General features: G+C 52.4%; 1 protein-coding gene and 1 long non-coding RNA gene across 4 annotated transcripts in view; one reads left to right on the forward strand and one right to left on the reverse strand.

Annotated features, from left to right (window-relative positions):
* Il4r (interleukin 4 receptor) overlaps nt 1-8,198 on the forward strand; it is a 26,466-nt gene extending 18,268 nt beyond the window's left edge. For 2 of the 3 annotated variants that reach the window (XM_076942311.1, XM_076942315.1), the window contains exons 5-10: nt 77-228; nt 1,582-1,738; nt 3,001-3,100; nt 4,865-4,943; nt 5,378-5,427; nt 5,760-8,198. In XM_076942311.1, the coding sequence (XP_076798426.1) occupies nt 77-228; nt 1,582-1,738; nt 3,001-3,100; nt 4,865-4,943; nt 5,378-5,427; nt 5,760-7,275 (2,054 nt within the window). In that variant the 3' untranslated portion in view covers nt 7,276-8,198. Of the gene's footprint in view, nt 1-76; nt 229-1,581; nt 1,739-2,058; nt 2,173-3,000; nt 3,101-4,864; nt 4,944-5,377; nt 5,428-5,759 lie in introns of those variants that run through there. The other variant, XM_034519853.2, reaches the window with a different exon arrangement.
* LOC143443918 (uncharacterized) overlaps nt 1-11,452 on the reverse strand; it is a 15,535-nt gene extending 4,083 nt beyond the window's left edge. Inside the window, exons 1-3 of the long non-coding RNA XR_013113332.1 lie at nt 11,282-11,452; nt 4,188-4,437; nt 3,171-3,307 (exon numbers count right to left, since the gene is read on the reverse strand). This is a non-coding gene — a long non-coding RNA (uncharacterized LOC143443918). The remainder of the gene's footprint in view (nt 1-3,170; nt 3,308-4,187; nt 4,438-11,281) is intronic.
* Nucleotides 11,453-12,888: the final 1,436 nt, after the last annotated feature.

The following is a 12,888-nucleotide window of genomic DNA, read 5'->3' on the forward strand; positions in this document are numbered from 1 at the left end:
AGGTTGTTGACAGGGCCATCAAAACAAAGCTGATCTCAGGGCTTAAGGCCCTCACCCAGGTGCCCTTCCTCCCCAGTGAAGCCCCCGGCTCCAGGCAACCTCACACTCCACACCAATGTCTCCGATGCATGGCTGCTGACATGGAGTAACCCGTACCCACCGAACATCTTCCTGCACAAAGACCTGTTCTACATGGTCAACATCTCCAGAGAGGATAACCCCGCAGAAGTGAGTGGACACCATGGATCCCTGCTATTGCCTGGGAACGGGGCTGGGAAGGCGCGCCCCATCTTTGGAGTAGGGAACTTGGGAGGGGGTGAACTAGAGAGCCTGCTCTTGGCCAGGCTGTGCCCCAGGCATGTCCATCCCCATTCCTGGCCCGGCATTTGCAGTGTGCAGTTGTGTTGGCTGGTGTTTCATCACTAAGACAAAGTGCCGAGAAAATCAGCTGTAAGAGGAAACACCTATTTAGATGCATGGTTTCCTAGAGATCAGTCTTATGTGGTCTTATGGCCCCATTACTCTGAGCCTGGTGTTAAGGCAAGTATCATGGCAGAAGTATGGTGGAGCAGAGCTGCTCACCTCATGGTGGCCAGGAAGCAGAGATAGATAGATAGATAGATAGATAGATAGATAGATAGATAGATAGATAGATAGAGACACAAGCATACACCCACTGTCATAATATCCCCGAGACCATGCCCCCTGACTCCCTTTCCTCATACTAGGTTCCACCATTTCACAGTAGCTCCACTCTAGGGACCAAACCTTTACCACATGGACCGTAGGGAACATTCTGGACCACAGCATCAGGAAGAGGACTTGTCCCTGCCATCTTAACTTAGAAAGGGGGCTTCTGGGCCACACCTACTTCCCAGTGGGGGACACATGGGATTGTGGGTAGCAGAGTAGTCAATTCAAACTGGGCACACTCTTGGTCGCATTTGCTTTTGTGTGGCACTCATGGCGACCTGCCTTCAGTGCATAGATGGGAGTAGATCTGAGCTGAGTGTAGTGGCCCATGCCTGTAACCATGCCCAGGCCTATAACCACAGCTCTCAGGAGGATGAGAAGTTCTTGACTAGCCTGGGTTACATAGACTCTTTCAAACAACATTAACAAACAAGCAAAATCCCTCTACCCTCCTCCCCCAAAAACTTCTCTACCCTGAAGGTGTCATCAGATAGACAAAGGCAGGTGTCCGTAATGGCTGCCTGGCCTCTGCTTTAGAAACAGGTGGGGGTCATGTCTTCCTCTCCCTCCTAGCATTCCCACTGGTGGGATGACCGGAAACCAAAGGGTAACCCCTCTGAGGTCACTTACTCACGCTTATAAGCGTAGCCTTAGTTTATGATGTGTTCAAACCCAATTTAATCCACTTGTCCAGATAATAGTTGATACCAGTCATTGGAGAAGTCCGGGGAGGGCTGACAACCTCCATTTCATTCTCCTCTTAGTAGTGGTAGAGACATGGAATGACCCCATTCCCAGCACTGAGGGAGCACCCAGGGCAGCAGCCAGGCTGGGAACAGACATGCGTGCCTGCCAGCTCTGCATTCCTATGTCCCTGTCTTTCCTCAGTTCATAGTCTATAACGTGACCTACATGGATCCCAGGCTGAGCTTCCCGATCAACATCCTGAAGTCAGGGATGCACTATAGGGCACGTGTGAGGGTCATGGTCCAGTACTTCCATAGTACCTGGAGTGAGTGGAGTCCCAGCATCACTTGGTACAACCGTGAGTATCAGGGTCTTGGGCTGTGAGGATCTCTTCAGCTATGTATATTCTCGGCTGATCTTGGGGTTTTCGGTTCTGGGATGCCTCTAACGATACATCCCTGTGGCTATGGTGTGGTGATCAGAGGGCTGCAGTAACACATAGACCCACAATTTCCGTGATTGTCACTGTTGAGCGCCACAGACTGACTGAGTCTTCTATACAGCATGCAATAGCGGCATAGCCAGGACTGTGGAAGGTTGTGTGAGGTTAACTCAGTGCTGAGGAGAAGGGCTTGTCTGGAGCAGGCATGATGTACAGCACACATTTCTTTTTTTCAGCAAGTAATGACAATCTGTGACTGAATGACCTTGGGGGCTCCAGTGGTCAGGAGAGCACACGAGAATCCTGGAGCAGTGTAGCTGGCGTGTCAAAAGCAGAAACACGGGAGATGGGTCAGTGCCATGAGGCCCTGAGTTTAAATCCCCAGAGTCCACATAAAAGCCTTGCACAGTAGTAGCATGGATGCGTAATCCTGACAGAGGAATTAGGAGAAGCTGGTGGCCAGCTAGCCTGTGCAGATGGTGAACACAGAGCATCTGAAACAGTGTGAAAGGCTAGGATGGACACACATGTATGTGACTCACACACTCCTGTGCTCAGATCCTAACACACGCATCTCAAACATGAGATTAAAAATTGATTAAAACCCACAAATGTAAACAAAGAAACCAGGTAGATCCAGATGAAAACAAATGCCAGGAAGGAAAGGAGGCAGAGTGCAGAGGTGGAGGAGAGGGTGGGAGACGACAGTGTCAGAGAAACCTCAGAGTCAGTGAACAAGGAAGAGATTGCTCTGCTTGCACTGAATATGTGATCTTTTAAACCACATGGTCCTCTTAGCCTGTGAGAAAAACCTATTTCTAGCCCTGCTGAAGAGAGGAGAACCCCAAGGAGCAACCAACTTATCTCGGGTCATTCAGCAAGGACTTGGTAGAGGTTGGCTTTGAACTCGAGCCCTCCAGTGCACTTGACCTCTGAGCTTTGGAAAAGAGCGACAACTTCAAGCTGTTGTGATCTGGACATGGATCAGAGACAGTGAGGACAGGGACAGACAGGGACAGGTGTGATAAGGATTTCGGGTATAAGGGAGAGTTGGGGAGACAAGTGGGAGAGCTATCTGTAGTTAGGAAACCAGGGGTCCCCAGGAACACTGAGTAAGGACAAGGACTGCACATGACACAGGGTGGCCTCCCAGTTCATGACTCTTTTTCTCCTTGCAGACTTCCAGCCGCCCCTGGTACAGCGCCTCCCACTGGGGGTCAGCATCTCCTGCCTCTGCATCCTGTTGTTTTGCCTGTCCTGTTACTTCGGCATTATCAAGTGAGTTCCTGCTTTGGCTGGTGTCTCTGGCTGGCCCTTCTGCAATGCTAGATGTGGATGCTCTGCTTACCTCATATGGCTGTCAAGAGGTCACAGTCACTGTGCTGGCTAAGAAAAGGCTGGAAGTCTGCCTCGAAGGGCAGGGCAGGGCAGGGCAGGGCAGGGCAGGGCAGCTGTGGCTGGAGGCTTCTCCACAGTGGCTGTGCTCTGCAGAAAAGAGAGCCAGGTGGGGGGGACAGTAATGGTGGGTGCTTGGGAGAGAAGGAGATGGCTTGAGGCTAGGGAGGGGTCATTTAGGGCATAGAGGAGATGGAGCTATCCCTCTGTCCCTCTCGGTGCCCATGGTATGGTCCGGGCATGTGGTGGGAGCAGAGGAGTTTGAGATCCTGTGAGTACAGCAGGGTGTGAGTGAGACCCAGCAGTGGTGCTTGCTGGCAGGTGGCACTTGCTGGCAGATGGCTTTCCTGCTGCCCCATGACCTGGGCTCCTCTGTTGGCTCAGCGTGACCATGAGAACAAGACCTCCAGAGCTGGGCAGGACTGGTAGATTCACTTCTGGTGAGTTCTACCTTGGAATGTCAGGCCCAGAGCCATGTTCTTTGAGAAGTGAGATTAGCAGTAACTTTGGATTGGTGTTATGGAGGCGGCCACACCTGGCCAAGTGCAGGGAATGCCAGAGCCTCTCCTCTCCTCGGCTTGCCACTCATGCTCTGGTCAGTCAGCCGGAGCTGGGCACTGCTGCTCTGGAGTGGAGCTTCTCTATGTCCTGCTGCCCTTCCCTTCTCCCTCCTGATGTCCCTGTACCCACCAGCCTCAAAGGCACGTGGCATGTTCTTCCCATGGAGTCTTGGCCATGTCCCCAGCTCTCAACTTTCTGTCCCTTGACCTTTCTAGGCTATCCCCTGCAACCCCCAACCTGCTTCCCTCTCCTACCATCCTCTCTACACTTGTACATTGTGGTCTTCTTGGTTTTTTAGTTGTTTTGGAACCCAGGGTCTCACGCATGCCGCCCTATCTCTAACCTCTTCTCTTGCCCTCTGTTTACTTTTACTTGGAGACGGTCTTGCCAAGTTATTCAGGTTGCTCACCTCAGCTCAGAAAGGCCTGGAACTTTGACTCTTCCTGCCCAGTCTCCTGAGTGGCTGGGATGATTCTGGGTCACCATGCGTGGCTGTGGTCTTTGCTCATCCGCACTTGTCGTGGTGACTTCGTGTTACATGATCATGTCTGCATTTGCTTCTTGAAGGCAACACAGGGGCTTCTCCTCTGGCTGTTTTTCTGTCTTAGTCCCTGTGGCCCTTGCACAGTGATTGATGCATAGTAGGTGCTCAGAAGGTACTGTGGGAATATAGAGGAGTGAAAGCCACGGGGGCCAGTCAGTCCAGGAAGAAAGGGAAAGCCTGCTTCTCCATGGCCCCTGACCTCTCGGGCCTGTTAAAGCCAGCATGGCAGAGCGCTCCTCCTGCTACTGATTCGGGATTTTTGAGTGAGTAGGATCCTTGCTGGACAGCTTAAGTCTCTCCTTGTGCCCTGAAGCAGCCTCCTCAGAGACTGCCAGGATGAAAGTCCACACAGCAGCCCTGCCGGCATCACACTCTCGCTGGGCTCCTCTCCCCATTGAGTATGGTGGTGGGGATGGACAGTTAGGACCAAAATTGTTGCATCTCCAAAGTGGAATCAGTGTGGCCTTGCCAGCCAGAACACCTGGAAGAGCACCTTGGCCACTGTACATTTGGAGACCAACCCACTTCCTTTCCACCCTCAGGATTAAGAAGATATGGTGGGACCAGATTCCCACCCCAGCACGCAGTCCCTTAGTGGCCATCATCATTCAGGACACGCAGGTAAGAGGGTACAGGTGTTCCGCAGTGTGACTCCCTGCCATGGGTAGGGTGAGCTCGAGGAGCAAACGGCCAGAGACAAGCAGGTGGTATACGGGTGGTAACAAACTACACACTGGACACTTGCAAAGCCCATGCCCCCAACCATGTGGGCCCAGTATTTCTGCTATGTTCTGCTGGTCACAGTGAGTCCTATGGCCAGGTCAGAGTCAAGAATGGCACAAGCAAGCTAGAGTATCTGAGGACATTTGACATCTCTGATGCCCTTTCCAGGGGGCGGGGGCGGGGGGAAGAGGCTGAGGCTCCCAGAGCTCTGTGGGGCCTGTGTGGACCTCAGCTGCCCAGGCACAGTTGCAGTCTATAGAAACACCAAGCCTTCCGTAGCTGGGTTGGGCTGACAGGCAGCAAGCACCTCACTGATAGGCTGTCTATTTTAGGTACCCCTCTGGGAAAAGCAGACCCGAAGCCAGGAGTCAACCAAGTGCCCGTATGTATCTGAACTTGAACTTGGGTCGTAGTTTTCGTGCGTTTGTGTGAGAATGTGATAGTTACTCAGCTAGTGGCAATTTCCCTGGCCCCCACACAGCTGCCTTCTCTCTTCCTGGCCCCAAGGGTGGCGGAGGTGGGGCTGGGGAGGGGAGCAATCGTGGGTGGCTGAGTCTCCATTCTGCAGTGAGAACAGGCTAAGTATTGATTTTAAAGTCAGAAGCCATGTCTTTAATACCCCAATATCAACACAGGGTAGTTCCATGAAGGATTCTGAAGGATGAATAGTTTTTTACATGTGGCAAAACTGAACCCTAAGCTTTACTTCTGCAGGCACTGGAAGACTTGTCTATCCAAGCTGCTGCCCTGCTTGCTGGAGCACAGAGTGAAGGAGACAGAATCCCCGAAGGCTACCCAAACCAAGCCTCTCCAGAGTCCTGGAAAGGCAGGCTGGTGTCCTGTGGAGGTCAGCAGGACTGTCCTTTGGCCAGAGAACGTTAGTGTCAGTGTGGTGCGCTATATGGAGATGTTTGAGGCCCCAGTACAGAGTGTGGAGGAGGAAGAAGATGAGATGGTCAAAGGGGACCTGAGCATGTCACCTGAGAACAGCGGAGGCGGCTTTCAGGAGAGTCAGGCAGACATCATGGCCCGGCTCACTGAGAACCTATTTTCAGACTTGTTGGAGGCTGAGAATGGGGGCATTGACCAGTCAGGCTTGGCAGAGTCAGGCTCCCCTCTGCCTTCAGAAAATGGGCAAGCTTCTATGTCCAGGGCCTGCTTCCCCATGGGGCCCAATGAGCCCACATGCCAGATTACAGGGCAGCCTTCACACCCAGGCCCTCCTTCAGGCAGCCCAGCCCAGAGTGCAACTAACCTGGCCTGCACACAGGTCCCACTTGTCCTTGCAGACAATCCTGCCTACCGGAGTTTTAGTGACTTCAGCAGCTCGGCCCCAAATCCTGGAGAGCTGGCTTCAGAGCTGCCGCAGGCTGGACATCCAGAAGAAGGGGACCCTCCAAGCCCGGTTGACCCCCATTCTTCAGGGCCATCAATGCAGCAAGTAGAAAGCTGGGAGCAGATCCTTCACATGAGTGTCCTACAACACGGGACAGCTGGCTCCACCCCAGCCCCTACCAGTGGCTATCAGGAGTTTCTGCAGGCAGTGAAGCAGGGTGCTGCCCAGGACCCTGGGGTGCCTGGTGTCAGGCCTTCTGGAGACACTGGTTACAAGGCTTTCTCGAGCCTTCTCAGCAGCAATGGTGTCTGCACAGACACAACAACAGCAGAGACTGACAGTGGACATGGGGGCTACAAGCCCTTCCAGAACCCTATTCCTAACCAGTCCCCTAGCTCCATGCCCTTATTCACCTTCGGACTGGACATGGAGCTGCCACCCAGTCCTCTGAACTCAGCTCCACCCAACAGCACCCCAGAATGCCTTGGTCTGGAGCTGGGGCTCAAAGGAGGTGACTGGCTGAAGGCCCCTCCTCCTGCGGATCAGGTGCCTAAGCCCTTTGGGGATGACCTGGGCCTTGGCATTGTGTACTCGTCCCTCACCTGCCACTTGTGTGGCCGCCTGAAGCAACACCACAGCCAGGAGGAAAGTGGCCAGAGCCACATTGTTGCGAGCCCTGGCTGTGGCTGCTATGATGACAGATCACCATCCCTGGGGAGCCTCTTGGGGGCCTTGGAAAGCTGTCCTGGGGAAATGCCACCAGAGGCCAACCTCACTTCAGCACCCAAGACATCCTCCAACTTGTCAGGGGAGGGCAAGGGCCCTGGTCACTCTCCTGTTCCCAGCCAGACTACTGAGGTGCCTGTGGGCACCCTGGGCGTTGCTGTTTCTTAGGTGGGTGTGTGCGTGTGCTGCTGTTGCTGAGGTCTGTGTTGACGGTTCCTCCGAGCCAGGGAAGTGCTTCCTGGGAGACAGCCCAGCTGGCAGGTTTCCCGGAAATCCAGAGAATGGTGAATTGAAGATGTGAACTTGGCCTGACCCTGGAAGCTCAGAGCCTGGCTGTCTCCCCTACCACTGGCCTGGGCTCTCCTCCCTCACAAGGGATTCAGAGTCTCACTGTGCTTTGTCCTGCGGCAGTGCTGACATTCGTGAGCCCTGGGCTCTCCTAGCTGGCACTGCCCTACCTGCTCAGGCCCATTTTGTCCACCAAATAGACCTGTCACCCAAGGCTTGCAGCAGTCCTGGCATAGATGCTGGACTCTCCCAGCTGGAAGCTGGGCCTAGAAACCCACAGCTTGCCTGACAGTGGCTTGGGAGGCCCTAAAAATTGGTGGAAATTTTAAGTTGAGGGAGGGCAAATATTGCCCCAAGGAAGCCATTCATTGAACAGCCAGGACTGGGACTAGAGGCAGAGCCTCTTGTCCCAGCTTCACTCAGTTGTGGAAAGCAACAAGGACACAAACTTGATTGCCCAAAGTCACTGCCAGTTACCCACATATGACCAGAAGCCAGGGCTCCTGAGATGTGGAAGTGGAGATCCCGCTAAACAAACACAGCTGCCGGGTGGCAGGTCCCAGTGGACACCTCCGCTGGCAGCCAAGGCAAGACCACAAGGGAACTGTGGGGCTGGTTATGGTTGGTGGCCAGGTGGTAGGGATGGCAGATGGCAGACTGCAGTCTGGTTGCATTCAAGAAGACGGGACCAGGCTCAGCACTGTCTGCTCACGTCCCCACCATTGTGACACCTAGTCTGTTTGCAAGGAGGACAGGACAGGTCACGTGGAGCTTTATGTCAATAAAGACTCTTTATCTTGTCAGTTCTTCTTTATTACACACATGCCAGGACCACGGCAGCTTTACAGTAACTCATGGAGGCCTCCTGGCAGCTCGTGCGCAACGGCTGAAATGTGCAGTGGGGGATGGGGGGCCTGGACAGGGCCCCAGCAGTTGGTTTAAAGGGATGACTTGGGAATGGAGCAGAGATGTGGCTACTCCATCCTCATCGTCACCATCCAGCCTGCTGTCACAGCTTCTGCCCATGTGCTCAGGGGAGGGAGTGGAGGACCTTTCTCCAGCTCCCACAGTCTTTAGTGAGGGCCATTTCCAGGTCAGGGGTCCTCCTCTGTCTCACACCTTTAGGCAGAGTGCTAAAGATATTGGATGCTCCTTAGCACAGGGAGGACATGACATTGGCTGCTAAGTGTTGCTGAATGTGGCAAGGCATTGACATCAGAGGATTTGGGGTGTGGCAACCTGCCAGGCCAGCGGACGACTTGAATATGGTTTGAAAGGAAAGGACCAGAGACAGGTCACTCAGGGAGGCTGGAAGGAGAACACTTTTGAGATGAGCCTGTGGTATCTCCAAAAAGCCAGGAAGAACTCAGAACATGCAGCAGATGGTTCGTGTCCAAAGTTTGAGGCGCAAGGATCTGATGTGGTCACAGCATCAGGTTTTAGGGTCCTGACATGACAGCTTAGTGTGCAGTTGGACACTGGTGGACCTTAGTTCTGCCTGCTGAGAGGTGGCCCAGTAGAAGCCAGCCTCAGACTTTAACATCTCAGAACAATCTTTTTAAAGACAAGGTCTCACTGTAGCTCAGACGAGCCTCTAACAACAGTCTCCTAAGTGCTGGGATCACAGGTGCGTGCTAGTACACCTGGCTTCCCAGAATAATCTTACCACACCCCCTAAGCAGGAGTTTCGAGAAGTGGAGCCTTCCAAGTCTACCTCTCGTGGGTGTCCCTCCCACCTGGCTGAAGAAGCCTGGCTTTAAAATCCCCATTGCTTATATTTGCATCCTGGAGGAAAATGACTCCCACAGGAATGAGCTGACTGTCCTAGGAAACTGTTCCCAGCATGCCCTTGGAACTTCCTCTGTAAAGTACCTTTTAAAAACTCCCTTCACCTGGGCATGCTGGCGCCTGTCTTTAATAGTGGTTGAGACCCAGAGAGTTTGAGGCTAGCCTAGGCTTTTACAGTGAGACCCTGTTTCAAAAAAAACCCAGCTTCCCAGTCTAGCACTTGACCTTCAAGCTCTGACCTCTGGATTAGCCCAGGATTTCTTCACTGGTCCTCTCCCCTTACACTGCCTGCACCCTCTGCTTCTTTTGCAAACCAGGAAGCTGCTAAGATCTCTGTGGGAGCGCTAGTTCCATGGGTGTCTTTGGTAACGTAGGTGTAGGTGCCAAAGTGAAAGGTACCAGTCTTAGGCACTTGGGATTCTCCACCCTGCTGTTACCCTGCCTCCTGCCTTGGCTTCATCCAGACCCTCCTGCTTGTAGTCATTTAACATTGAAGGTGCCAGCCTGTGCCCTCCTGGCTCCCGTACTCACTAGCTAAGGCTACCCATTGTGAGTTCCAACCTTCACTAGTCCTGCCTCTTCATCCCCAATCAATTAATCAATCATGCAACTTCTCCCTGAGAAGCAGTTGTTAAATTTTCTCAGATCACGAACACAAATAAAAATTTTATTTCAAATGTGCAGAAAGAGAATCGGGACACACGGAGAAACGTGTGTGCTAGTTACATTTCTCAACTGGCCAAAGACCCAGCGAAGCAGCCTACAGGAGAGGCCTACTTTGGCTCATGGTTCAGGGTATACCTTCCACCATGTTGAGGATGGCATGGTGGTCTCAGTGGCTTTCTGCTGGGGAAAGAACTTGCAGTGGGGCTTGTCCACACCCTAGTGACAGGAACCGCAGGTGGCCATCACCTTCAAGGACCACTGGTGGCCCTCCTCTGCTAGAAAGGCCCGGTATTCAAAAGGTTCCACCATCTTCCAGGAACAGTGTCACCAGCTGGGGACCAGATGTTCAAACACACAAGCCTGTGTGTATACATTTTATATCTAAACCATAGGACACTGGCTCAAAGCCTAATCTGAAGAAGGGACTTTGTAAGCAAGTGACTGTGTACAGCAACTCTACCCCCCACAGAGCTGTGTGCTAAGAAAGAAGCAGCTGAGACTGCTTTCCATGCTCTCACTCTGTACCGCACACAAGTGAATTATAAAGAAGAGAGGCTTGTTTCAGTCCATAGTTGTGAGGTCAAGAGGTAGAACCTAGAGATAGCCTTGCTGATGGAGCCCTCAGGTGAGTCAGGGTATCCCATAGGAGAAGCTGTGTGTGTGTGTGTGTGTGTGTGTGTGTGTGTGTGTGTGTGTGTGTGTGTGTGCTCGTGTATCTGTGTGTGCGTGTGTGTGTGTGTGTGTGAGCGTGTGTCTGGTTTCTGTGTCCGAACATGAGGGTCTACTCTAATGAGCTTAGCTAACCCTGATCCCATCCCAAAGGCCTCTCTCAATACCACAGTGAGTAATTTCCTCCTCTTAATCTCTCTCCACAGGCATTCAAATCCAGCCAAGTTTCCCAGGGGAACATACCAAATTCAAACCACACAGGAAATGCTTCCCAGTACTTAGGTCCCTTGAAATGCATCTGATTGGACTGAGAAGTTGAAATTTTCACTCAAAATGAACACTATTATTTAAGTTGTTTATTGGCATCTAAGCTTTGTTTCTCTGTTTTTGTCAACAGCCGCCCCCCAGACAGGACAGGGAAAGCTCTAGAAAAGTGGAAAAAGAAAGAAAAAGAAAGGACCCAAGGGTTGGTGTGACGTCCGTGGAGGGTCCCTGAGGGTGGTGGACGCAGTCACCAGGGTGTTGTGGGCTGGGATTTTCCCAGCAGCCCCCGCTGTGCTGGATGCCCTAGAAGCCATGATGAACGTTCCACATAACGTGGAAGAAAGCGGCTGCTTTGGGCTTATTTTGGTTCCGGCCTCGTGGGCGGCTGCGGAGCGCGCGTATCATGTTCAACCTTTCTGACATAAATTTCCCACTAAAGTCATTAAATCAAAACCAAAAAGCCCAGACCGCCCCCAAATCACCGCACGTTTTTGCTCACCGCTGGTGCACTGCAGCACCGGTGACGTCGCGGACTTGCCGTGATACCACAGTGAGCTCAAGCGACGTCAGTGTCCGTGGGACCGTGGGCATGGCGTGTCACCACTCTGGGGTGAAACGCGGGAAAAATGAAGGCAGGAGCAAATGACACCCAGCAGCTCTTGTGTCCAGAGGGCCCAGTGTGGATAGGGAGAAGGGAAGGGCCGTGCCTCGGTCCCTGCTGCCCCCTGGTGGCATGCATTGTCCCAGCACGGGCCTGCGTTCCTGGAGCTCCCTCAACTGCAGCCCAAGTAAGATATATCCCTGCTCTCTCTGCTTTTTTAAGACAAATGCTCCTGCCCTGGAAATCAGAACATACCCTAAGCCAAAATGTGTGGCGCCGGGCCAGTTTGCAGCTTCTCTGAACTCACATACACATCTGTAAATGACACCTGTCTTTTGAGCCTGCGATGTGAATTAAATACATCATCACTTCAGTGAGCCCCTGGAGTGGCTCTTACACACATAAGTCTTTAAAAGCATTTGCTAAGCTTATTCTTGATGTCCTACTGAGTGTGTCTGGATGGTGCAGGAGTGGGGCATCATGCTCAAGGAAAATGGCATCCTTCATCCAAAGGACAGCACAAGACAAGTCCAGGATAAAATGTACCCCACTGTCACCACCCCATGTCTGCACATGTCCCCATCTCTCCATAGGCTACGTGCAGAGTGACTCTGTTTTTCCTTTGCAGTGCTGGGGTGGTGAGCAGAGGTCTGCACAGCAGGTGAGTACTCCTCTGTGACACCACCTCAACCCCTCTGCCACTGCATAGCACCACCAACTTCTCACAGATCCAGGTCCTCTGTCCCAGCTCCTTCCATGCAGAACCAGATCCAGCCCCTCATAAAGAACCCTACTCCGTAATGTTATTAATTTGCAGTCCAGGAACTGCACCCAGCTGTTTTGCACACTGTCCTTTGAAGAGCCTGTCCCTTTGTCCTCTGACGAACTGTGGTTCTGGCTACTCTACTTAATCCTCCTTACCACGGTTCTGCCTTGATTTCCAGCTGGCCATCTCAGCTTAAGTCATTCTACATTGTCATTTTTGCTACCTTGGGACCACAGGTCACAAGAGACAGTTCTCCCTAATCAGAAAAAGAAGCAGGAGAAAGTCCTTCACCGCTTTTCCTTCCACTCTGTGTGTAATGTATGGTGCTTTGTCATCCACTCTGTGATCATGGAGAGACAGTTTAGAGATGGAAGATAAAGGCATGCATGTGGCGTGGCGGAGAGGAAAAAGTCCTCTAACGCATGCATCATCGAAACATCAACTCTGCCTCCTGAGTCTTGAGCCGCCTGCTTTTGTTTAAACCGAAGTTCTTTTGCAATGGTAAAGCAATCTTCAGCGTTGCTGCAGAAAGAACAAGGAACTCTGAAAGCAGGCAGGTCCTAGTTCCTGGAACCTGTGCACATGTTTATGCTTGCAGGGAAGTGATGAATGTTATAGTCAGAGTAACAATTACAATAAACAATTATAATACCAACCCAGGGCTTCTTTCCTCTCTGCAGCCATGGGGGAGGGGAGGGACTGAGGTCCATCTTGGTCTCCTGTTCCTCCTTTGGATCTC

Source organism: Arvicanthis niloticus, chromosome 1 (assembly GCF_011762505.2).
Source record: "Arvicanthis niloticus isolate mArvNil1 chromosome 1, mArvNil1.pat.X, whole genome shotgun sequence".
NCBI classification, from domain to species: domain Eukaryota; kingdom Metazoa; phylum Chordata; class Mammalia; order Rodentia; family Muridae; genus Arvicanthis; species Arvicanthis niloticus.